At 33.7% G+C, this 27,445-nt stretch overlaps 2 protein-coding genes across 2 annotated transcripts in view; both read left to right on the top strand.

The window, feature by feature from the left end:
• Positions 1-27,445, top strand: part of SCG5 (secretogranin V) — a 192,270-nt gene that overhangs the window by 94,688 nt on the left and 70,137 nt on the right. The window lies entirely within an intron of this gene.
• Positions 330-25,117, top strand: ARHGAP11A (Rho GTPase activating protein 11A). The gene is made up of 12 exons (XM_074289195.1): positions 330-1,293; positions 6,422-6,492; positions 7,304-7,400; positions 7,953-8,206; positions 8,893-9,056; positions 9,433-9,579; positions 13,162-13,236; positions 14,139-14,306; positions 18,491-18,620; positions 19,256-19,364; positions 22,368-22,506; positions 22,840-25,117. The coding sequence occupies exons 1-12, from the start codon at positions 1,165-1,167 to the stop codon at positions 24,408-24,410; spliced, it is 3,054 nt and encodes a 1,017-aa protein (XP_074145296.1). The 5' UTR covers positions 330-1,164; the 3' UTR covers positions 24,411-25,117.

Here is a 27,445-nt window from a genome sequence, read left to right as displayed (position 1 = left end):
GTCTTTTACTATCTTTTAAAAGGATGGATGATGAGGTACCTATTCTAACTGCCTGAGAATTTTCAGTGAGATGTAGCAAAGCAGGGGGTGGGGGCGCAGACTGGGAAGGTTTGGCCATTTCCATCACATGTCCTGCAATACTCCTCGCTGCCCAGAACCATCAGGCAAGAAAGGACTAGTTCCTATAGAAGATGTTTGATCCCTCTGTTGCTCAGGCTTAGTATCTGTCTTCCACTTTATCACTAAGTCAGGCCGTTATGAGGCGTCCTCCGGGGTCCTGATTTTGAATGGGGAGCGGACCAATCAGAGAGCGCCTCGAGCTCTGGCGCCGCCGTTTGAGCGATTGTGTTTGTACCGGAGGCGATCTCAGGGCTAGGCTACCGAGGTGGGGTAGGGCTGAAAGGCGGCCGCTCTGCCAGAGAGAGCGGCCAGGGATGCGCTGGCCGGGGGAAAAGCCAGGCTGACGGAGGGCAGACGGGAGAGAAGTAATTTCAGCGAGACGAGGTGACAGTGGGGACCAGCCCGGGCGGGGACCGGGACTGGAGGAGCTCGAGGAGTCAGCGGCTGGGCCGCAGGTTGGGGTCGGAGGCAGGGGAAGCGCAGGGCAGAGGGGGCCGCGGAGTCTCCGGGTGTAGGGAGCTTTAGCTAAGGTCTGGCTGGCAAAGAGCAGTAGACGGGAAGGTTGTGCGTGGGGAAGGGCACCCGAGAGTGAGCGGAAACACAGGAAGTAGGAGTCTGGGGGGCGGTCATCTGGTGGGAAGTGACTGAGCGTGGAAAGGTTGATGTGAAGTTGGCTTAAAAGGAGCGGAAGGGTTGTGGGAAGTGTTTTAGAAGGAGCGTGGAGAGGGCGGTGGGAAGTGTCTTAGGGGAGCGTGGTAGTGGAAAGAAGTGGAGGGTGACTTAAGAGAACGGTCTGTGCAAGGAACGTGGTGTGGAAAAGCAGGCCAGGGCTTGGAGTTGGGGAAAAGGGACGCGGAAGTGGCTGGAGGAGGGCAAGGCCCCGGGAGGGGTGGTGGAAGTGGGCGGAAGGGAGCTGGCTTGAAGGCGGTGACACTGAGGGTTTGTAGCAAGTGGAAGAGCTGGTGGCTAAGGAAGGTCGGGGAGTGGAGGAGGAGGAGTACGCGGAGGAGGAGAGTGGGGGAAGGGGGCGGCTTACGCACCGGAATGAGGGACCGGAGGCTGGTGAAGTTGGCCCTGCAGCAGCATCTCCGAGCCGCCTATGGCATCAAGATCAAGGGCCGACGAGGGCATCTGGATTTCGGCCGGCAGGAATCACCAGCTGTAGCTGTTGGGGTAAGTCCAGGGAAAGAAGGCCGAGGGAGGAAGTCTGATGGCTAGTAAGAATCCCTATAAACCAGCACTTGTAAGTGGATAGAAAAAAAGGATAACTAACATTTACATAAAGCTACGTCCCAGGCACTGCGTTAAGTACTTTACATTTATTCTGTCATTTGATTCTCACAATAATCCTGTAAGGTTGGTAAGGCTGTTATCACGGACGTTTTAGAGACCAGAAAAACTGAGACAAAGTGGTTAAGAGGTTAACTTCTTGGGATCCCACAGCTATCAAGTCTTTGAAGCCTCATTGAACTCTTCCTGACTCAGGCCTACCTCTCTCCATCGACCCACCTCACTCCCTTTTTAGAGCCAGAAAGGAACTCGGAAACCATCCAGTCTAATTCATTATTTTACAGATGAGGAATCAGCCCCAGAGAGAGATTAAGGGACAGAATCATAGAACAGTTGTTCTTCAAGGTAGATCCTGAACTTGGCATTTTTGTTTACTAGCCCATGCTCCTTGTTAGTCTTACAGATGCTTTAAATATAAAGCATAAGGTGAAAATCCCAAGAGTTACGATTATAACTAACATTTATATAGTGCCTTTAAGTTTGCAAATTGTTCCATATAGCTGATTTTACCTAAACTTTACAAGAGCCCTTTGGAGTGAATACTACGGGTATATCAAGAGTTTTTCTACTTGTTTTTCAGGTGAGAACTTGGAGCTTTATTTGTGATTAATTTTGAAGCTTATGGGCTGTCAGGAAAGGCTGTTCATTTAAAATGGTTTTTTCTGAATGGTTCAATGGAAATTATTAAATGTGCAGGGGCAGTTTTGTTAAGTACTTGAAGTGTGTGTGTGTGTGTGTGTGTGTGTGTACACAAAACAATTGTGAGTTGTGTTGAATATAGTTTCTTTTATGTGGTTCTTCTGTGTACATTTGTTGCAGTTACTTTTGAGTGTATAATTGAAATCTTCCGGCTATGCCCTAACTTAATTTTTGCTACTGTTAGCTTTGATTTGTCAAAAAACATTTTTAACTGGGTAATTAACTTTACACTTTTGTTTCAATTGATGCTTATTTACCAATATGATAGTTTCTTCAATTGTTTCAGTCTCTACTTGAGATTTTATACCTATGAGATGACATTTTCAAAGGTTTCAGGAAATTGAGGGAAAAAAATTTAGGTACTTGGTGTGAGACATGATATCATTGATAAAGAAAGTGAAATAAAATGATTAAAAAATAGATGTCTTTGTATAACATAGTCCTTGTTATTTTTTCATTCATAACATCTAGGAATTTCACAATTTAAAAAAATCATGCATGAAGTATCTCTGCTATGTAGAGTAGAAACTGACTACTCTGACACATTGTATTGGACAAACAGCCACATAAAACCTAAATATGTGAATGGTTAGTTATGTTGTATAAATAAAGGATACATGACTTTAAAGAGTGTAAATCAGGGTAAATAGCCCTGGAATTTATTCAGAATGTAGCATGAGATGAAACAACTTACAACTATTAAAATTTAACTTATATTTGCAGTAACATTTTATATTGATTCACATTCATAGTTTCTAACATAAAAGCTTAAAGGTTACAATTTATACCAATATATAGACTATTAGGCAAAAGTTACTATTTGTGTCACTTTATTGTCTTCCCTTCCATTTTAAAGTATTCTTTTGAAGGCATTGGATTAAATCTATATGGTGTAAAGAGCACTGGACTTGTAGCATACACCTATCTTTGCTATGTACACTTAGATCTGTTATCTTTAGTACTAGTCTCCCTCCTCAATTCTAGCCCTGAATCACTAGCTGTTTTTTAGACATTTCCTGGAGGTGTTGCACAGGGCTGTGTTTCCCTAAAAACCCACCCCTCTCTGAAATTTCTTTTGAGAGCCCCACTATTCTAATCATTCTTTTGATGAACTTGAAATCAGCTTTAACTCTTCATTTTCCCATAATCCCCCTGCCCAACCATTTGTTGATTCCACCTACAAAACATTCTAATCTTCATTTCATAATCCTAGTTCCAGCTTTCTTCTCACCTGGACAATTATAGTAGCTTCCTAATTATTTGTAGGTCAAGTTTCTCCCCTTTCAGTTATTTTACATATATTATATATTTACATATGTATCTGTTTCTTCCCCTCTACTCTTTTCCCTTCCTCTACGAAATATAATTTCCTTGAGATAGGGCTGTTTTCATTTTTGTCCCTGAATCTTTCTCTAGAGCCTAAAGTTTGTTACGTGAGAGAATTTCTCTTATTAATCCCATCAATCCCCTGGGTTGTTTTAATTATCTTCCTTCAGATGACTTGAGACCTATTGTTAAAAAGCTGACCTTAGGCCAGGAAGACCTGGGATCTTGCCTCTGATTTATTCTTTCCTGTGTGATTTCCTGGCAAGTCACTTAACTATTTTGTGTTCTAGATACTTAAGCTTTATAAATCGCAGAGAAGATGCCATTCTACATTGGTAAAGTGCCCTTATTTAGAAGTTCCCTCTCAGTGAAATCATAGATCCTTTACAACCCTTAGCCTTCATATCTTGCTCTGGTTTCTTCTCTTGAGGTTCTGTCCTACATCACTTGTCTATTGGATATTTCAAACTCACTGAACAGCAGGTTATGTCAGTTTCTGCATTTTGAAAACTTGATATTTCAGAGATATCAAATCAACAGGTTCAAAACATCTTATATTTCTCTTTCTGTCCAAACTTTCTTATTTCTGGCCAAGACACTGCCGTTCTAGTTTCCCAGGTTCAAAACCTTATTGTCCTCAACTCCTCCTTTTCCCTTACTCACTATATCTAATGAGTTGCCAGTCTTGTTTCTAATTCTTTCTACTCATCTCCTTAGTTTAAACTTATCACATTTAGATTATTAAATTGATCTCTTAATTGTTCTTCCTGCTGCAAACCATTTTGCACTCTAGTTACATTACATGTTGCTGCCAAAGTGATTTTCCTTTAGCCTATATGTGATCTCATTATGCCCCTACTCAGTAAACTCCAGTGCTTTCCTATTACCTCCAGGATAAAATATAAACTCCTACTTAACTTTTAAAGTCCTTTACTGGCTATCTTTCCATCCTCATTGTTTATTACTCACCAATCTCCTCCCCCAATCCGTTCAGACTAGTCTTGTCTGTTGTCCTTGTTTACTTGATATTTCCTGTCTCTCCCTTTGTAGTTGCCATCTCCACGTGCCTGTAATTCATTAACTCCTTTTCTCTGTCACAGAATCTTTTCCTTCAATTCTGATGTCATATTTTGCCTTCCAACTTTTTTCTGATTTTCCTTTTTCTAAAAAATATGCTTATTTAACTTTTAAAAAAATTATCATCCATACATGCTTTAGAAAATACATTTCTTTCTTTTTTTTTTTTTCCTTTGAGGCTGGGATTAAGTGACTTGCCCAGGGTCACACAGCTAGGAAGTGTTAAGTGTCTGAGACCAAATTTGAACTCCAGTCCTCCTGAACTCAAGGCTGGTGCTCTATTCACTGAGCCACCTAGCTGCCCCTTGAGAAAATAACATTTCTTGAGAATAGGTATTATTTTATTTGTATTTTTATCCCAAATGCCTGGCATAACACATAATAAATGTTTATGGATTGATTTTTAAAAATACTGTAAATGATTTTCTTCAATCCTACAAGTTTACAATGGAATATTTTCTGAATGAGTCCTTAAATGTCCTCATTTTATAGGTAAAGTAGGAGTCTTGAAAGAGATGAAGTAACTTGTCAAAGGCCACATGGAGACATTACTTAAAATTCAGGACTACTGAATCTTGGGTGCCTTTCATAAATTGTTCCACTGACAAAATCTTTAAGAAAAAGTGCTGTAAATAGTTAAGGAAAATCATCTAATCAAAAATAATAGGAAAGAAGATAGAAACATCAACTGTACAAAAAGTTCATTGATTGGAACTTTTAAGGTTTATTTTTAATATTGATATGGTATAGCTTTTAGGGGAGATATAATAATAACTCTAAGGCCCCTACCCTTGAATAGTTGGAAATGTATTTCTTCCCATGGTTTATCCTGCCTCAGTTTATGACCATGGATGCTATGATTATAAATATTGCTGGCCATTAGTGATAACAGTTTCTCATACTAAAGAGCAACAGTAATGAAGTGCTTAAAGTTGATGCAACTCAGAACAAAATTGGGGGTCCGCTTTTTGACTTAGTGAACTTTCAGGTTAAAAACCCACTTCCTGGTCTTCCCCTCCCCAACCCTCCTCAATTATGGGTATTGTACTTGCTCACAAAGTCAGAACCAGAACACTACTCAACTCTACCTCTAAGCCATAGAGTTAGCATATCAGTGACATGAAGCACTGATTTTTCTAACTTTTTTCTATAAATTTATTTTCTTGTCCCTAGTTCTTTGCTAACTTCTTTTGAAATTTAGCCCACTGTTAGTAGTGTAATAAGCCTTTGCACCTTAACTTGGAGACTTAAGTTTGTGAATTTTTAAACCATACCTGTGACACCAACCTGGGAACCCTAACATTGTTGGGGTTTCTTCCTCCTCAACAATGTCTCCAGTGCTAGTCTCTTGAAAAACTTTGTTAGAAAGTGTAACTTCTATAGTAATGATATTCAGCAGCCACAAAAAATTCACCCATCTTTTCCTATTTGTTCACAGTAGTACAGATAATTTGAAGTAGAATTTTTATTTTTTTGCTTTTTCACATGATTTGAATTTGTTCAAGGTTAGTATTTACATCTTTAGAAGGTAATTTAAGAAAAATGTCCATTTTAATAGATACAAGTTTGGAAGTATTAAACCTACATCACATCCTTATAACGATGATACTTTAAAGTGTATTAGTATTTGATCCAAATTGCTTCTTCATTAGAATAAGTGTTAGATATTATTTATATAATGCATTTAGTTTAGTATTTCAGACTAGTTATAGTATTCTTCAGAGCCCCATCACCAAAATTTGTTGCCTTTTAGCTAATGTGACAATATTCAGAATACTAGTAACAAGTTTGGTTTTTTTTTACTCCTTTCCTGAAAACATAGTTTGTTTTCCTTTCAAAGTAACATTCAGTGCTTATATTTGCACATTGTTCATCTTGATACTTACAGCAAATGACTTTTACATTTTAGGAGAAAATATTTGGAGTACCTTTTTCTGCACTACCCCAGTCATTTGTACCAGAATATGGAAACATTCCAAGGTAAGCAAAGTATGATATTAAGCACATAGTGTAAATTTTGAATAGTACAAATTTTAAGGTTCAAAAATTTGTAGACATTTCAAATTGGGGTCTTTATGTTGTAGTAGTCATTAATGAACTTTATAATTTAACCTTTCCAATCTATTTGCCATTACTCCTCTTTATGATACACTCAATCTCCTGCCTCCATTCCTTTGCATAAACTGTCTCCCAGGTATATAATATATTCCATCTTCACTATTATCTCTTATAATCCCTAGCTTCATTATTATACTAGGCCTTTTCTGATCTATTTTCCCTTTTACCTAGTTTTATTGTCTCCCTCTTAACTCAACTTTATATATTTATTTATCTGTATATATAATATACATGTTGAGAGGGGTTGAAATTTTTTGCCTTTGTATCTGGTGTCTAGGATGTTTTGCATAGGGGAATGTAACAAATGGTGAATTAAACTGATTTTAAAAGAGATCATATTTTATGGGATGATAATTGCAAAAAGATTTGCTGGGGTATGCATGTGTTTGCATATACGTATGTGCATGTATATGTATTTACATGTAGTTATATAATATAATTCTAAGGGTTATAGTAGGTTTTAGAGGTGCTGGTATGGGAGTAAAGGCCATACTAAAAATAATTTTGGTACCCATAAAGAACAGTGAATAGATTATAGAAAGGGGAAGTAATCTAGAATTCACAAGCTAAGTGTCAGAATAGGAATTTCACAGTACATCAGTACTATGACAAACATATTAACATAATATGGTTTTATAAGATCATATATATTGATAAGATCTTTCTTTGTCAGTTTTCTCGTTGATGCTTGCACATCTTTAGAAGAACATGTTCATATTGAGGGACTTTTTAGGAAATCTGGTTCTATTATCCGTCTGAAAGCACTGAAGGTAAGCATATTCCTTGACTAAATTTTTTTTTTCTTTTCACAGTTGTCTAGTTCTGGTTTTATTGTTAAAAATCCTCAGTTATAACGTTAGAACATAAATGAATGTACAAAAGGTCTGATTTTTCTAGCATGTGAATCCCTCTAACATTACAATCCATGTGATTTATTCAATGAATGCTAAGGAATTTTCAGTGAAGCACCTTGGACATAAAGAAGATCTACTGATTTCCAAGCTCAGTAATATATTAGCTTTGTCATACTTCATTTTTCCGTGTGTGTGTGTGTGTGTGTGTGTGTGTGTGTGTGTGTGTGTGTGTGTGTGAGATCAGCAGAGATATAGTTGACAAGACATCTCCTCTGAGGAAAGTGCCTATAGCCTAAAAAGACTAAATATTTTTGATTGTTTACTAGGCCTTCCTTTGTGTTTTATAATATGTGACCCAAAGCAAATAAATAAAAGATTAAATTTACTAAGAAAATCTCCTTTTCAGAGATTTTGATAAAAACGAGATCTTAAATCCAAAGGAAACTAAAGACTTGAAATTTATTTCAGAGCAAATTGGATCATGGTGAAAGCTGCCTGTCTTCTGCACCTCCATGTGATATTGCAGGACTTCTAAAGCAATTTTTTAGGGAGCTGCCAGAACCCATCCTTCCTATTGATTTGCACGAAGCTCTTATCAAAGCTCAACAGTTAGAAACAGAGGAGAAGAATACTGCTACAATGTTGCTCTCTTGTCTTATGTCTGACAGTATAATTTATATATTACGATACTTCTTTAACTTTCTCAGGAATGTTTCTCTTAGGTAAGTAAAAAATCAAGTAGAAAAAAAATTTCAGCTATGGGGAATTTTTAGGAAGTTAGTTGTTTTAAATAGCTAATCATATATAATTTTAAGCACCCAAGCCTTTTTATTTCAACTATTTGGGATGAAAATATTTCCTAAAATTTATTTATATGTCCTTATCTTCTTAAATGGAATATCATTTTTTAACCATCATTTTGAATATCAATTTTGCTATGCCATAATATTGATCCCCAGGGATTTGTTGATGCAAGGCAATTTTAATGATTTTTCTATTTTGTTCTTTGCTATCACTTGTCACTTCTTACTGTTATTTTTGTGCTACGTGTAGTAGCTCTTCTCACTCTTTTTATTCGGCTACATTAAGAACAGCAAATGTTGAAACCAAATGCAATTTGTTACAATTATGTGTTAAATAAGAGTAAGCACAGAGTAAAGATTTTGAGAAGGTTGGTTATAAAAAATAATAGTTTAGATGTATGGACTTTATAAATTATTTTGGCTGTGTAGAAGATTTTAAATTTCTCATTTCTTGGTTAATTCTTGAATGGATTTAGTATTTTTTCCTTACATGTAGCCAATAAAGGAAGAATCTCTACAAATATACCTATTAGATTATTGTTTTGTTTGTTTAAATTTTGGCTACATTTAATAGAACTTTTTTTTTTTTTTTTTTTTTTTTAAAGAGCCAGTGAGAATAAGATGGATAGTAGTAATCTTGCAGTAATATTTGCTCCAAACCTTTTACAATCAAGTGATGGACATGAAAAAATGTCAGTCAATACAGAAAAAAAGCTTCGCCTGCATACTGCAGTGGTAAAGACCCTGATTGATCACGCAGCTGATATTGGTAAGAAGAGGTGAAATGTCTTAAATATGGATTTTTTTTTTGTTTTGTTTTGTTTTGTTTTGTTTTTTGTTTGCCAGTTTCTTCCAAATGAGCACTGAAACTTGTGAGGCAGCATGATAATAGGAGAAAAAGCACTGGACTGAGGATTTAGGCTTAAAGAGAGCTCCCACCTCTTGCTTGCTCCTTACATGACCTTTGGCTAGTCATTTAACCACTCTCTCAGTTTTATCATCCATTAAATGAAATGGGCAACCAGGTGACTTGTGAAAGTTCCTTCTAGTCTGAATCTTATGATTTGTAATGCTATTCTATGACAAGTTCAGTGTATAATATCTTTATTTTGAAAGTAACACATGTTGTCAATGCTGTCCTTTAGGGCGTGTGCCAGAGTTTATCTTAGAAAAGATACCAGTCATGTTGGGTATTGATGGCCCCAGTTCTACTCCATCACTTGACGGTTATGAAGAAGGTGAATATGAATCTCCTGTTGAATATAAGAGAAAGAGAAGACAGAGTGTAAGTGGTGAGTATTATAATTTTTGACCTAAACATGGAAATTTTTATTATCTAAAATAACTGTATTCCAACAGAAAATTTGTTTTGTGTATGTTAAGGGCTGTGGGAGATGTAAAGAAATATAAGATTATTACACCCTGTTGGTATAGCATTTAGTTGGAAAAATAAGATATACACTCCTAAAATTAAAGAATTGAGGTAGAAATGGGACCTATTCCAGACTCCTTATTTTACTGATGGGGAGACTGCTCCATATAGGTTAAGTGACTTGCCCAAGATGTCACAAAGATAGAACTTAGGTCTACAGAATACCAGTTATAAAAAGTTATAAATGTTAACATGAAAAAGTATAAGATTGTGTTAAATGACTAGCATAGCTAAAAAATTATCCTAAGCTTGAAGAGGAATGAGTAGTTAGGAAAGATTCATGGAATTTTGTATGGATATTCAAAAATGAGTAATAATTGGTTTGGATGAAGAAATTCAAGTGTGGGTGGGCATGTTATATGTATGAGACAATGAGGAAACTTTCTTTAAATGAAGGTTTAAGTGGAAGAGCAATAAGGAATAAAACTAGAAAAGAAGATCATGGAGAACTTAAATGCTAACCTTAGATTTTCTAATGTAAATAATATACTTCAATTTGAAGGTTTGATCAGTGCATTGGTATAATGGAAATAATATTTTTGGAAGATTTTCCAGCTGCCTATAGGATTATTTTTAGGTCAGAAAGATGAAGGGAATTGAGGAAGGATTTTGGAATAATCCACATGAAATAGTAAAGATCTCCCTACATTGATAGCATTTAAAAAGGGAGGAATAAATAAAAAATATATTACAAAATGAATAAGACTGCAATCCATTGTAATATTATTTTTTTTTAAAGTTAAATCTATTTTGTGACATAATTTAAAGTTGGAAGAGTCCTAAAGATAGTTCAGGGTTTTTTTGTGTTTTTTTTTTGGGGGGGGGATCAGTTCTTCATAAGCAGTTTTGAGGATTTAGAAGGACAATGACAAAAAAGTCTCTAATTATTTTGCATTTGGTAGGTTACATTTTCACAAATTAAACCCTAATGAATCACACAAATAAGGTAAGACCAAAATATATACAGATTCTTTCAGAGAAATTTTAACAACACAAACATAAAAATTTAAACACAGCTTCTTTCTATTTTTAAAGATAGCAGGATTATATATGTCAAAATGCCAGAGTTAAAGGTCAAACCTAAAAATCTACATGATTTATATGCATGATATGTGATAGGTGCTTAATATGTGTTTGTTAAATTATATGCATAAAGAACAGATAAGCATATGGATAAAAAACATGAAATGATACACGGGAAGAAAAAAGCATAATTAAGGGAGCTGGATCATTTTGTTTTTCCTTCCTTTCTGTTACCTCCAGGGCAGCAAGAAGAGTGCTACATTGTCTCAGGACCAATAAAGATGTCTTTAAGTTAATTCTAAGATTCCTTTTACTTATGAATTATACAATTATATGAAGATTGAGTTTGTTCTTTTTTAAATTTCAGTATAAAGGCCTATTGTACTTTTGGCTAATTTTTGGTTATCTTTTTCCATTTTTTTCCTTTTTTTTTTTTTCAGTTACCCCTGGAGTTGGGGAAATGCAGAGTGACAGATATATCCTGCTTAGGTTACTAGAGAGGAAAAGGAGGAGTGCCCTATGTCCTTTTAGTTTTTGGTACTCCCATCTGTCTCAAAAGATAGTGTTCTGTATATCAAATACTACATATTTGCACCCAGCCATTGCAACACAAACAGTACAAGGTCATTTTCCTATTAGATTGTATCCCAGCAATTCCTGAATATTCATAACTCTAGCTTTAATATTCAGTTTCATAAATCTATCCTGTTGTTCTCTAAAAGCTCTAGATGGAAGCTTAAATCTTCTACATTCTGAGCTGCATGCTAGATCTATTCATGCATGTGATCATGGGGTGACATCCCTTGAAGGCTCAGGGAGTTTATCAACTGTCAACAAGACCAAGTTTTCCTTTCATATTGTTCACTTGGCATAACAGTGCCATCTCTCTCAGATCTGTTGTTTTAGAGGAGTCTTCCCTTTTATGTTTTGTTCTGGTTAAGTATTTTTAGGTATTTTGTTACTTGCTCAGAAGCAATGAAATATTATTTTTGAGAAATGGGCATCCCTTTTCCTCTTGTCCCTGCCTAAATGGTTAATTTCAAATAAGCCAGAATTTAATCTTTGGCAACATCTGGGTTATTTAGTATTTTAAATAATATCCTGAATCAAAAAAGGTAATATTGGCAAATAGTATGACACAAATCTCCTTTAGTGATTATATGGATTATATTATTTCATTCTAGACAACATTGTGAGATAAGATATAAATGTTGGCTTTTTTACAATACAATTTACAACAAATGTAAATTGCTTTATTTATAATGCCAATTGCTTATATACAATTTACATGCGATCTCTAGACACTATAAAGATAGATAGATAGATAGATAGATAGATAGATAGATAGATAGATAATAGGGAAAATACCATGTGCAGTAGTTTCTTGTTGATCACTAGGTATATCTTTTAAACCCAGATTGAAACTATGTTCTTTAAAGCCATAGAAATGAAGCATTAAGACAACCCATTTGGGGGTCAGGAATGAACTCTTTCTTGTGTGTTAGAATTTAAGAGGGAGAGCTTTCTCCTTGGTAGCTATAGTCTTGTCTATTTCATTTTAATAAGTTGTGTCTGGTAAAAATAATTGTTCTACATCTTAGAATTAACTTTGCTCTACAATTATTTAGGAGCAAAATGTCTAATGTCCTTAGGTTACCTTACAGGTAAGAAATGTTTAAAATTTTAGAATGATTACATTTTCTAGTGATAAAGATTTTATGGATGCCTATCAAATCAACTTATCTCTTCTCCTTAGTTTAAGCAGGATGAAAATTGTTTTTACCTTTGCTTTTTAAAGTAGAATTTGTCTTTCATCACCAGAGTGGTCCGGTTTCTTTAGCTCTGACCACCTCTTCAAAGAGTAGATTATTTGGAAATGAATGCAGGAAAATTTACTTTGCAAATCAATATTTACCGATTATTTTAAACAAATTTTAAAATATGTTGCATATCTCAATAAGAAGAGTTGTGAGAAAAATACTAAAACTTTAAAATGCTACATAAATGTGAATTATTAATGGTCAGTGTTTGGCCTTAAAATACATTGTTTTACTTTAAAACTCAAATCATGTTTCAGAAAATTCACACCTTTGTCACCAGTTTCATTTAGTCATCAACTAGCATTTTTCCAGAAGAGTACCTTTTGATTTTTTTTTTTTTTTACTGAAAACACTCATAAATCAACTATATTTGAATTGAAATATAGCCTGTCTTTAGATAACTGCTTAATCAAAAGATTATCTTTTCAAACATGCAAAATTTCTTTGCATTTTATTATTGCTTGGTATCAGTTGTCTACTTTTCTTATTATGACCTTGTTAAAATTTATATGTGATTTGTTTTTTATTAAGACATAATAAATGTTAAATGCGTATTAATAGAGCAAAACATGATTGGTTCTATGTGTTCTGTATTTCAGAATTTGTTAGTGGAGCACTGAATAAGTTTAAATCAAATAAAACGCCTTCTACTACACCTCAGCAAGAGAAAATTGGTAGGTATTATATATAATAGTAATAGAAGCTTTTGTAATGTTTTTAATTTTGTTCTCTGACAATTTATTTGGTTTTTTTAACAGTAAGGAAAAATTGTCAACATAATGCCAAATAAAGTAGAATTTTTAGTGAGGATACTGCACATGGGAGGAGTTTTAATCTGGACCCTATTGGTAGTTTGGTAAAATTTATATCTACATATATAGATATGTACTCTTTCCAATATTTGTTTAAAAACATTAATGAAATACATGGGATTACAAAGGAAACCAATGATATTGAAATAAAGATATAATGTAATTTTCCTATTCAAGTTCATGAATCCCTGATTCTATCCAGGAATTTCTTGTGAGGCCACGATTCCAGAGCCCCTTATATAGAAAATCCCCTCATTTAGACACTCATGTATGAGTCTCTGCATTGCTAAGTGATCTTATCCTATTGTAATAGAAGTTCTGAGATTAGAAAATAAGGTCTTGTTCATAATTTAATCAGTTTTAAATAGTTTTCTGTCTCTTCATAACCATATACTGCTAAACATGTAACATACTCATGTGGGTTGCCTATTAAACTTTGGATTTCACATTCTTATAAATGAAATATATGCACTCATTTTAATAATTTATTCTATACCAGGAAGTTGAACTAGTTTATTTCAATTCTTGTGTAATTTAGTTTGGAAAACATAACAGAATAAGTATAACTTCAAAAGTTGTTCATAAAGTTCAAGTTACAAATAATTTTTCCATAAATTTTTGGTTCAACTTTTTGAGTGCAACTTTTTTATATAATATGCTTATTTGTATAATATGCAGTATCTTCATCAGTTGATTGACTTTTAAGGTACTGCTTGCCAGATTTTTGTGAATATTTACAACTTATTTTTATTTTTAAATTACAGCTCTGTCATCAGTGACACCAGTGATTCTTACACCTAAGATAAAACGAAAACTACCAATAGATTCTTCACATGGCTTTTCAAGCAAAAAAAGGAAATCCATTAAGGCCAGTTTAAACTTTGAGTTGTTACCAAGTAGTCTCTTCAGTAGTGTTTCAACACCTGCATCAGGTAAGAAATAGAATTTGTATTATAAGGTTATACATGTATCTAGTAATGCTTCATTTACTTACCAGTGAATTGTGTTTCAGTCATTCAACAAATAATTGAATAACTTTGTATAAAATTGTAAACCTTGAAGATAAGAACTATAGTATTTTTATATCCCTATATTGAATCTCTGACTGTACCTAAAATAGTCAAAATAATGCTTGTTGAGTAAATGAATGCATATCTACTTATCAAAACACAGATTGGCACAAAGCTGGAAGGAATAGCTAACATACTGGATGATACTGAGGATTTGGGGATGAAAATTCAGGATGAGTTTAAAGCAGGGGTTCTCAAACTACGGCTCACGGGCCAGATGCGGCCTGCTGAGGACGTTGATGCAGCCCGCTGCATTATGGCAAATGGGCTGAGGGGCAGAGACAGAGTGTGAGTTTTTGTTTTTTCTATAGTCGACCCTCCAACAGTCTAAGGGACAGTGAACTGGCCCCCTATTTAAAAAGTTTGAGGACCACTTGTTTAAAGCATGAATTTAGCCTAGCAGCCAGATTATTCTTTCATTGCTACCAGAACCGTGAGATTCTTTGTCTGTCTGGGAGGCAGAAGCAATGAAGACCTGCATTGACTTGGTGCTCAACCATTGAAGGACACGGGAGAGTAGGAATATTTATCAAATAGTCATTTTTTTCTGTTGTGGATAATTCTGAGTTCTTATTTCCATCATTCCATTAGTCCAAAGGAGGAAAATATTCTCTTCCTTTCTCATCTTATACTCTTAGTCTTACTTTCCCATAGACCTTTTATTCCTTTGTATTTTAAAGATCCCAATTAATTTTTTTTTAATTCCTGTTTCTCAACTCTTTAAAATTCTGCAATAACAAACTTGGTTCTCCTCAGAAGATAATATCTTGCCACCATCTCTAGTACTGATAGCTTCTTTTCTCATGTTCTCTGGAATCTACCAATTTTATTTCCACTATTCCCCTTTACACTTTCTCTGTTCCAATCAAAGTGGCCTAATCATTCCTATTATATATATATATAACATTTTGTCTTCTAACTCATGCCTTTGAATAAGGTGTCTCATTATGCAATACATTTCCTCCTCAATTCTTTTTATAGTCCCTACCTTCCTTTGGAGCATAGCTCCGGTATTATTCTACATAACTTCCTGATGCCCTTCCACTGCTAAAATATTATTTGTATATATTGATTTTTCACAGTAGAATATAAATTCCTTGAAGACATGATATTATATGCCTAGTACGTTTCATATAGTAGTCACTTCTTGTTATTGTTCAGTCATTTCAGTTGTGTCACTCTTCTATGACCCATTTGGGATTTCTTGGCAAAGATATTGGAGTAGCTTGCTATTCCTTCTCAAGCTCAGATGAGGAAACTGAGACAAACAAGGTTAAGTGACTAAGTGTCTGAGTTCATATTTGAACTCAAGAAGATGAGTTTTGCTGATTTTAACCACAGTGCTCATCTACTGTGCCACCTAACTGCTTTCTGAATAGTCACTTGACATTTATTGAATTGAATTGAATTTTCCTAACATTAGAGCTATCCAAAAATAGAATGGGTTGTTTTAGGAAATAGTAGTATAATATTCTTCTAATAATAAATCTTCTAATCCTTTAATGTAGAAGCTGCTAAATTTTATGTGATCCTGACTTAAGATTCCAGAATATTTGAATTGTTTGTTTCTGACTGCTTATAATATTTTCTTCTTGACCTGGGAACACTGGAATTTGACAATAGTATTCCTGGGAATTTTCATTTGGGGATCTCTTTTTAGTGGATTCTTTGAATTTCTACTTTATTCTCTAGTTCTGGAATATCAGGGCAGTTTTTCTGGTAATTTCTTGAAAAATGATGTCTAGGCTCTATTTTTGGTCATGGTTTTCAGGAAGTTCAGTATTTCTTAAATGATTTCTTTTTTTTTTTTTTTTTAATTAATTTTACAATTATAACATTTTTGACAGTACATATGCATAGGTAATATACTCCCTTCTGTTCTGAATTTTCCCCTCCTTCCCTCCACCCCCTCCCCTAGATGGCAGGCATTCCCATCCGTATTAAATATGTTATAGTATATCCTAGATACAATATATATATGTGCAGAACCGAATTTTGTTGTTGTTGTTGCAATGGAAGAATTGGATTTGGAAGGTAAAAAAAACCTGGGAAGAAAAACAAAAAATGCAGTTTACACTTATTTCCCAGTGTTCCTTCTCTGGGTGTAGCTGATTCTGTCCATCATTGATCAATTGGAATTGGATTAGATCTTTTCTATGTTGAAGATATCCACTTCCATCAGAATACAAAATGATTTCATTTTGATCAATTTTTTTCAGGTCAGTTATTTTTCCAAAAATATATTTCACAGTTTCTTAATATTTTTCATTGTTTTGATTTTGTTTTATTGTTTCTTATTGTCTCATGAATTCATTAGCTTCCATTTTTTATTTTTAAGGAATTATTTTCTTGAGAACTTTTGTGTACTTTTTAACCTCCTTTTTCATTTGGCCAATTCTGCTCCCCCCCTTTTTTTAAATTAAAGCTTTTTTATTTTCAAAATATATGCATAGATAATTTTTCAACATTAATCCTTACAAAACCTTGTGCTCCAATTCCCCCTCTCCTAGATAGCAAATAATCCAATATATGTTCAACATGGTAAAAATATTAAATCCAATATATGCATATATATTTATACAATTATCTTGCTGCATAAGAAAAATAAAATCAAACAGGAAAAAAAAAAGAGATAGAAAATAAAATCCTTGCAAACAGCAACAAAAAGAATAAAAATGCTATATTGGGAACCATACTCAGTTCCCACAATCCTCTGTGGGTGTAGATAGTTCTCTTCATCACAAGAGCACTGGAATTCATCTGAATCATCTCATTGTTGAAGAGAGCCACCAATTCTGCTTTCTAAAGAGTTCTTCAGTGGATTTATATATATATATATATATATATATATATATATATATTTTTTTTTTTTTTTTTTAAACTATTGGGTCTATTTTATTTTTAAAGCCTTTATTTTCTTCAGTATTGGGGGGCATTTCTCATTCTTTTAGAACTGTTTGCCTTAGAAATTTTGTGACTTTTTTTTTTTTTTTTTTGTGGTGGTGGTTCTTTCCATTGTTGTCAGTGTCAGTTCCTTGTTTCACTTTGTACTTGTTGTGTAAATCCTTCCATGTTTTCTCTGTATTTTTTGGTAGCAAAGTATCACTCCATTACATTCATCTATAACAATCTTGAAGAACATCTTTCTGTCCTTTCAAAGGACTTTTTTTTTTTTTTTTTCCCTTTCTGAGGCTGGGGTTAAGTGACTTGCCCAGGGTCACACAGCTAGGAAGTGTTAAGTGTCTGAGACCAGATTTGAACTCTGGTCCTCCTGAATTCAAGGCTGGTGCTCTATCCACTGCACCACCTAGCTGCCCCCTGAGGACTTTTTTTTTATCAATGATTTCCTTGATAAGGAAGTATTGTAATATCCAGGTCAAAGTATGTAATCATTTTAGTCACTATTGCATAATTCTCAAAGGTTTTCCAGAATAGTTATACCCATCCACACTCCAACAACATAAAAATAACATTGGACAAGCTCTATAAGATATTCACACAAGTGCATGTTGAAATTTTTGCAGTAAACATTCTTAATCTATTTTATTTTTTTCATGTGGATGGATATAATATACATCTGGGAGAGAAAGCATAGATGCACAGTGATCTGGACCCATGCTCCATGCATCTCCTGCCTGATTACTAGCCTCCTGTAGGAAGAGAGGCCCCATTCCATCAATATTTTGCCTCTTTCCAATTTTCTTACACCTTACATACTACCATGTATTCTTCAGTTCTATGACACTGACCTCCCAAAGACCAAAATTTAAAAGTCTCTATCTTTGGGGAATTTAACCTCTACCAAGGAAGATAAGTAAGTAAGTAAACAAATATGAGGTAACTTGGTGAGGGAGAGAAAGGAGTAACAAATATTTTCTTGATCCTCCTAAAGTTTAAGGATAATAAATTAACTAGTTTTTTATGTAAAAGGAAAATGGTTATTGAGCCAAAGCTTAAATATTTTGAGATTGAAAAATTAGTAGTATTATGTTTTCTGATTAAAAAAAAAAATCACAAAGTTATTGTATGTCATGTTACTTTTACAGTTCAATTTGAAGAAAGTCCTGGTGCATCTTCCCAGAGTTCCATCTCCCCTATAGCCATCAGTAGTAATCATCTATTCAATACAGATGTTCAGAGGCGAAGTAAAAGAATTGCAAGCAAAAAAGTATGCAGGTAAGTTGCTTCAGTAGTTAACTTAGCCAATAAAACTTAATTTAAATGAATTTGATAGTTTACTTTTAGTTATTGTTTTGACAAACCAATATAACCTGAATAATAAAACATTTTGAAAATTTCCCTTTCAATATGCTCTTATTAATCAAGAAAATTTTTCTTCCCGCCCCAAACCAAAGATTTTCAATCTAAAAACCACTTCTGCTTGATTAAAACCTTGTCTCTTTTGTCCTGTAGTATATAATCTTTAAATGTTTTATTTGTGATTTAAAAACATTTTGTCCCAAGTTCAAAGAACTCAATAGTTCTTATCAGAAGCACATTAATTTGCTACACAAAGTTTTCATATTCTCATTATTTGTAAAATTGTCTAGATCCAGATTAGACTTAGAAACCATCTGGTCCAAATCCTCATTATAAAAGATGAGGAAATTGGCATCGTTATGATTTATCAAACTCCTCTATCAAGTAGCTGGTATTTTTATTCTTTTAGGAGCTGAGCACTATTGTGAAATTTTGTTTTAAATTTTATCCCCCAAAAAGAATATTGTTGGCAACATATCCATCAACTTGGATTATTTTGTTTTCAAAATTTGCTTTTTTTCTTCATTCTCCAAAAAAAAATTTTTTTTTAGGGTAGAGTCAGGAAAGGCTGGTTGCTTTTCCCCTAAGATAAGTCGTAAAGAAAAAGTCCGAAGATCTCTCCGCCTCAAGTTTAGCCTGAAGAAAAGTAGCAGAGATGTAGTAAGTATCTTTCATCCCCTTATTCATTAATCTTGAATGAATTTATAGATGACTAATTTGAAAAAACAAACAAAATGCAGCAGCAAGGTGGCATTGTGAATAGAGCACCTATCCTGAAGTCAGGAGAACCTATGTTCAAATATGACTTCAGATACTTGACACTCCACTTATTCCCAATTGCCTCACTAAAAACAAATGAAGAAAGCAACAAATCAGCCACAAGTACCATTTAATGCCATTTAAAATGCACAAATGTTTTATAATCCATAAGTAAAATTTGTACTTTATGTCCAAGGTGTTTTAAAGAATTCACACTTTATTTCTATCATTTGCTTTTCATTTTCCAGTATATCTCTTACCCTTCTTTTTGGTACTCTCCTGAATAACAGTAAGAAAGAAAATATTTCTTTCTTTTTTTTTTTTCTGAGGCTGGGGTTAAGTGACTTGCCCAGGGACACACAGCTAGGAAATGTTAAGTGTCTGAGAACAGATTTGAACTCAGGTCCTCCTGAATTCAGGGCTGGTGCTCTATCCACTGCGCCACCTAGCTGCCCCCGAAAGAAAATATTTCAGCAAAACAAATACACACCAGCAAAGTCTGACACTGTATATGGTATTCTATGTACATAGTTCTCAATATCTTAAAAAAAAGAGGGAAGAGATGCATTTTTTCATATCTCTTTCTTTGGTCATTACAATTTTACCAAATTTAGTTTTATTTTGTTTTGTTGTTCATTGTTGTTATCATGTATAACATTTTTTGTTCTGACTACTTAGCTTTGCATTATTTCATATAAGTCTTCATATTTCTCTGTATCCTTCATATTAACAATTTTTTTTACCATAATTATAGCAATATTCCATTATATTCTTATATTTGCTTATGCACTTCCCAGTTGATAGGATATCTGTTTCCAATTCTTTTCTACTACAAAAAGTGCTCATATTAATGTTTGTATATAAGGACCTTTTTTTTGGCTTTGACCTATTTGGGGTATATACCTGGCATCTCCAGGATAGAAGATATGGACATTTTAGTCATTTAAACTGTTTCTAAATTGCTTCTTTTAGAAATGGATGTAACTCAGCTTCCATAACAATATAGTATTGTGCCTGTTTTTAAATTAAAAAATTTTTTTTTATGAATTTAAACATATTTCAACATACAAAGAACAAAAATGAAGATTGCACATAAAACTATCAACTTCTACTTCTATTGCAAGGGTTTTTTTTTTTAAGTAAATGTTAAATTTAACATGATAGTAACAGAACTATTCTGTCCCTTCTGAATTTCTGGTTTTGATCTCTTGCATATTTTTAAATGTTTCACTGACCTTTGCTTCAATATACGTGTGTATACACACATAATACTTATATGCATGTGTACATAGGTACATACATATAGATATATGTGGGGGAGGTAGGGTATCTCTTCATTATCCCTCTTCTTTTCAAAAATAGAATTCCTTGCCCTGCCTTGCATGATCAAACAAAATAAATCAAAATGGTGACCATATCTGAAAATACATGCCTCATTTCTGTGCTTCTCTGCCACTCATACTATATTTTCTTTTTGCCATTCCTTGTTTCCACTTCTTTGCTACACAAAAAACATGGGTTTGTATCCTTTCCTGTTTTTTTCTTACTATTTGTCATTTGAAGCAATTCTTCATACAATTATTCTCAGTCATATTCTTTTTCTAAAAAACTCTTTTAAATATTTTATTTTTCAAATTCCTGTAAAGATAGTTTTCAGCATTCATTCATTTTTGTAAGACTTTGTGTTCTTCCCCAAGACAGCAAGTAATCTAATACAGGTTAAACATATGCAGTTTTAAAATATATATTTCTACATTTGTCATGGGCAAGAAAAATCAGACCAAAAGGGAAAAAACCATGAGAAAAAAAAGTTGGACAAAAAAAAGGTGAAAATATTATACTTTCATCCATATTTAGTCTCCTTAGTTCTTTCTCTGGATGCAGAATAACACTTTCCATCGCCAAGTCTATTGGAATTACCTTGAATCACTGCATTGTTGAAAATAGCCAAGTCCATCATAACTGATCATCACATAATCTTGTTGCTGTGTACAATGGCTTCTTGTTTCTGTTCACTTCAGTCAGTATCAGTTCATGTCTTCCAGGCTTTTCTGAAATCAGCTTGCTCATTTTTTATAGAACAATAATATTCCATTACATTTATATACCATAACTTATTCAGTCATTTCTCAAGTGATGGACATCCACTAAATTTCTATTTCCTTGCTATTATTTAAAAAAAAAAAAAAAAAGCTGCTACATTTTTGTACATGTGGGTCCTTTTCCCTCTTTTATGATCTCTTTGGAATACAGACCAAGTAGCAACACTGCTGGATCAAAGGGAATGCATAATTTTATAGCTCTTTCGGCATAGTTCATTATTATTCACCAAAATGGTTGGATCAGATCATAGTTCCACCAGTAATGCATTAGTGTCCTAGTTTTCCCATATTCCATCCAAAGATGATCATTTATTTTTTGCTATTGTCTTAGCCATTCTGAGAGGTATAGTGGTACTTCAGAATTGTCTTAATTTGCATTTCTGTGATCAATAGTGATTTAGAGCATTTTTTTTCATATGACTAGAAATAGTTTTAATTTCTTCATCTGAAAATTTTCCATTCATATCTTTTGACCATTTGTCAATTGGAGAATGGCTTGTATTATAAATTTGAGTCAGTTCTCTCTCTGTTTTAGTAAGGAGACTTATCAGAACCCTTAATATAATTTAAATTATCCATTTTGCTTTTCATACTATGCTCTAGTTCTGCTTTGGCTGTAAATTCTTTCTCCACAGAGCTAGAAAGGATCTAGACTATCCTTTGTTCTTCTAATTTGCATTTTAATATGTCTTTATGTCTAAATCATGAACCCATTTTTCTGAAACCATTGTTTTACCTTACCTTATAATTTGTCATTGAGTAATTCATAACCCAAGCTTTTAAAATTTGTTTTTCTCAAAAGAACAGATGTTCTGGTTTGAATAGATATGAACATGTTGGACGAAGACTTGCAAGTCAAGAAGATTTTAAAAACAGGATTGAATCTGTAAAAACTGGACTGCTTTTTAGCCCTGATGTTGATGAAAGATTAACAAAGAAAGGTATACTAAACATTTTTATAATTTCCTTAAAAAAAAAAAAACTTGGAAAAATATTATAAAGAAAAAGAAAAAAGAAAATTTGTAGTTAAATTACAATACAAAATTAAATTCTAATATTCATGCAAAATATTTGTCCTAGTGACTATGTTTTATGAATAGTTGGCAATTTGTCTAATAAAATGGTAGTCAATTTTCTCATTTTAACAATATTTCTGTGTACATATTGGATTCAATTTATTTTAATGTAGAAGCTTTGGAAAAAAGTGAACTGATACTTTGGTGAATCATAACTTAAGATATATGTATTTAATTTCTGAACTATTTCATTTTTAGGGTCAAAGCGAATCAGCAAATCTGAGGAAAATTTGTTGACTCCAGAACAAACAGATGATATAAATTATCGAATGTCTTGGACTGGACCTAACAATACCAATTTTCAAGAAATTAGGACAAATGGGACATCACTTCTTGTGGGAATTTTGAACAAGGAAAGCAGTCCTTCCAAACCTGTTCTTAGGGTTGAAATACCACCTGAATTTCCTTGTGAACTCACAGATATTAATGTAAATGATAAACTTGAAAACAGCCTAACTGGGAACTCTCTTAGTGGAGATGAAAATAATTTAACCACAGAAACTTTAGTGAAAATTCAGAAAGCATTTTCTGAATCTGGAAGTAATCTTAATGCTTTGATCAGTGACAATCCTCCATCAGAATTTGGTTCAAAGAAAGAAAAACTAAATGAAGTACCTAATTTAGAATTTAGTCCTCATAAGAACCTATTTGAGGCTAAAGATGATCATGAAAAGACAATATTATCTAAGGAAAAGCATGATGAAAATCATATGAATAAAAAAGATTCCATTGTTTCAGAGCAAAATTTCTCAGTAAATCAAATTCAAAATTTGGCAGAAGATACAACTATTCAAAAAACAATTAAGTCACATGAGAATATTCATTTAAATATGCCCAAGGACTATTTAAATAAGCAAGAATTTCCTAGAAATGACCAAACAAAACAAGAATTCCTCGGAGAAAAAGAAATTATTGCAACTGAAGAGACTAAAATTGGTGTTGAAGAAAATGAATCGAGTTCCTCAAATACTGAGGAAGTTGTCACTAAATCATCACGACAGATTGCTTGTCATATGCCAAAATTACTAGAGCCTAGGAATAGAAGAACTTTTCAGCAGCAGTCATTGGAACAAACTTGTGATAAAACTCTTATGCAAAATTTTCAGGTAACTGATCATGGAAAGGTTTCAGATCACATACATTGGTTTAATAAACTGTCATTAAATGATTCAAGAACTGAAAGCAAAGTTAAGTCACCTCTGAAATTTCAGCGTACTCCTGTTCGGCAATCTGTCAGAAGGATAAACTCCTTAATAGAAATGCATAGACAATCCGGGAGGTTGACCAGTTTTAGAGGGGTGTCTTCCCCATTGGTTAAATCCGTGAGCTGTGATAGTGATCTTTCTTATAAAGAAAGCATGACAAACAGTTCAACTGCTCTTTTTCATTCAGATCATAAGCAAGAACAAAAGGCTATGCCATGTGACCAGTCAAGCTCAGAGATGACTTCCAAATCAAGTATAGAGTTATCTTCTAAACCTTCCTCAAAGGTGAAACGACATACAGAGTCATGGAATGCTTCTCTGAGACCTACACGAATTTCCAAACAGAAGGTGATACTTGGTAGCCAAATCAAGTCAGTTTTAGATGACCTAACTAATCATGAATCTTTAAGACCTGTAAATACAAGTTCAACTTTTTCTGTTAATACACAAGATAAAGTTGTCAGAAAACCATCAGGAAGAGAAAGGGTTTGGTATAAAGGTTCTCCAAAGAATCCAATAGCAAAGGTTCAGCTACTGCCAACAACTAAACCTTTGGAACTGTAATTATAAGACATTTTTTCCTTGATTTAGTAATGTATATAGGATTAAGGTTCTGGTACTTGAATTGTAGCATATAGCCATGCTAGTTTGTAGCTCAGGCTGATTGTTTATTAGATTTTTTTGGATATTTTAAAATTTCAGTGACAACTTGGGTGCATGTACAAATTTCACTGTCCTGATTTAACTTTTTAAAAACCAGATTTGTGAATCAGGATCTTGTTTTTAAGACTTTTTTTTTTTTCCTAATAAATGGTTTTGAAATGAAGACTAGGTCATTCATTACCTATTTAGAAAAAAATTCAGCAAAGAAAAAGGGTAGATATGTCAAGTAAATAAATTAACTTTATTTTTGTCTTATTTCTTTAAATATTAATATTCAGAATCTTTGTGGAACGTTTTAATTTTATACCTTCATTATTGGTATAGCATTCTTAAAACTTTTGTTAATTAAAAAATGTTTAACATCACATACTTAGAACAAGTGTATTCTGTGCATTTGCATGGAATTTTATACCGTGTTTGAGTTGTTCTGAGTTATATTGTGGTGTCTAAATCAGAACAATCAATGTACTATGATTATGATGCAGAAACAATTGATGATTTTTAAGCCATACTGTATGTTTAAAATTAATTTGCACAAACATGTTTGTATCTGTGTCTTGTCCTATTTGTAATTAAAAAGTATTTAAGGAGGAAGAGCAACATTTGAAGCAACTTTGATCTTGGGTGGTTTGTGTATGCCAATAATTTGGATTTTGATATAATTGAAGCATTAATATACATTCAACTTAAGATGAAGTCTTGTAAGGGGCAGCAGTGGATAGAGCACCAGCCCTGAAGTCAGGAGATCCTGTGTTCAAATGTGGTCTCAGAGACTTAACACTTCTTTGCTGTGTGACTCCAAGCAAATCACTTAACCCCAATTGCCTCAGAGAAAAAAAAAAAAAAAAAGGTTTACAATTAGATGTTATTTATTTAGCATAGACATTAAAATAATGATGTGGTACAGCTTTAGGAAAGCTGTAACAATAAACCCAAGGCTACCTGTGTTCCAGTTTACTATATGTGACCAGGATGCTGAGCCCACAAATACTGCTGGTTATCAGATAACCTGTTAGTCAGTTAAAGGGGTTTCTGAAACTAAGGATCAACAATAATGGTATGCTTTAAAGTTAATTCAGGTACAGAGCAAAATTGAGTCCCTACCACTTAGTGATCTCCCTCCCCATTCCCAGCTCTAACCAGAGAACTAGGGGTACTGCATCTGCTCACAAAGCTAGCAATGACCTCTCCTCAGCTCCATCCTTAAGCTATAAAATCATATCAGTGACATGAAGCACCTGGTTTCTAACTTTTTCCTATAAATTTTATCTTCTTTCTCTTGGCTCTTTGCTAACTTCTTTTGGAACTTAGCCTGTTTTATTGGTGTCACAATTATAATAAACTTTGCCCCTTGACTTGGAAATGGGTCTGGGCCTGCAAATTCTTTTGAGACACCTCTTAAGACTGGTCTGGAACCCCAACATTTTGGGGTTCTCATTGAATACCAATAATAAGAATGTACTGGAAAATTGTCTGAAACAATAATAAATTTATCAGAGATAAACTATTAAGATTTTTTTAGAGGGAAAAACAAGATGACAAGTGTAGAATGACTGAGGGGAAATATTGAGAATTAAATCCAGATTAGATTGTGAAAGGTATTTTTAAATGCCAAAAGAGTTGCTAAAAATTTTTTCCCTAGTGGTGATAGAAAGTTGCTGAAGATTTTTTGAATAGAGGAGTAACATTGTTAAGACTTGCTTATGGAATAGAGACTGTACCTATAATTTCTGATATAGGGATGTTCCAGATAAGGAAGCTTCCTCTATCAAGAGAATCAGTACCTTCTCTCCAATTTATAGTTTCATATAATTCTGTAGAGATTATAACTTGCCCTAGGACACACAGGTAGTGTGTGCCAAAGGTAAGAATTTAAATTTTTCCAATTTCTATGCTAGCCATTTATGTCCTTTATTCCATTGTAGCTGGATCACAGTTTTTGTCAAAATATGGCAGTTGTACTGATTCAAGTCCACTGCCCCATGCTGTCTCTTTTTAAGGCTTGCTTTCTTTTGAACTTTTCTTTTTGGTCTTAATCTGTGAATTTCTTCTGTGAATGCAATTGGCAAGTTTTTTTTTTTTAATTGTAATATTTTATTTTTTCCAAATACATGCAAAGATGCTTTTCAAAATCCACTTTTGTAAAACCTTGTGTTTCAAATTTTTTTTCCCTTTCCTCCTTCCTTCCTTCCCCAAGACATTAAGCAATTCAATATAGGTTAAACATGTGCAGCTCTTCTAAACATCTCCATATGTGTCAAGTTGTGTTTAAAAAAAAATGAAAAGGGGAAAAAACAAAAAAAGTGAAAATATTCTGCTTTGATCCACATTAAGTCTCCATAGTTCTTTCTAAATGTGAATGGCATTTTCCATTTCAATTTTTTTGGAATTGCCTTGAGTCACCTCATTGTTGAAAAGAATTGAGTTCATCACAGTTGATTTGCATATAATCTCATTGTTATCTTGGTTCTGCTCGTTACCCAACGTCAGTACAGGTAAGTCTTTCCAGGCTTTTCTGAAGTTATTGGCAAGTGCTCTGCAATTAGATTGTTTTGTTACAGTTACCTGTGCATTGAAATTAAGTCTTATTAGGTCAAAAACTCTTTTGAGTTATTGAAGCTCGTTCTTTATCTTAGGTGCCCAAGCTTTCTTTCTGGCTTTTGAAACAGTGATTTACAAATATATATCCACCTTATTTTCCTAAAGGATCCCTTCCTTCTCTCTAATACCACATTTCTACCTAATGCACTCTTGCCATAATCCCCAGCAAAAAATGGGTTTGAATTCCTCCTAAGGTTGTTTTATTATTTGTTCCTTCAAAGACTCCTCAGATCTTTACAAAGGTATTTTTCCCTAAACGATTCCATTCTGTTCTCTCCTGTTTACATAGCTATTTCTGTATGGCCTGCCACCTTGCCTCAATAATTAAAATGTGG

This window comes from Sminthopsis crassicaudata, chromosome 2 (assembly GCF_048593235.1).
Source record: "Sminthopsis crassicaudata isolate SCR6 chromosome 2, ASM4859323v1, whole genome shotgun sequence".
NCBI classification, from domain to species: domain Eukaryota; kingdom Metazoa; phylum Chordata; class Mammalia; order Dasyuromorphia; family Dasyuridae; genus Sminthopsis; species Sminthopsis crassicaudata.
Note: the sequence above shows the minus strand (reverse complement) of the source record. Positions and strands in the feature narration are given on the sequence as shown.

Coding starts and splice junctions, on each gene's coding strand:
- ARHGAP11A (XM_074289195.1), top strand. CDS start 1,165: ATGAGGGACCGGAGGCTGGTGAAGTTGGCCCTGCAGCAGCATCTCCGA. Junction 13,237..14,138: donor ACCTCAGCAAGAGAAAATTG/GTAGGTATTATA, acceptor TTTAAATTACAG/CTCTGTCATCAGTGACACCA. Junction 18,621..19,255: donor GCAAGCAAAAAAGTATGCAG/GTAAGTTGCTTC, acceptor ATTTTTTTTTAG/GGTAGAGTCAGGAAAGGCTG.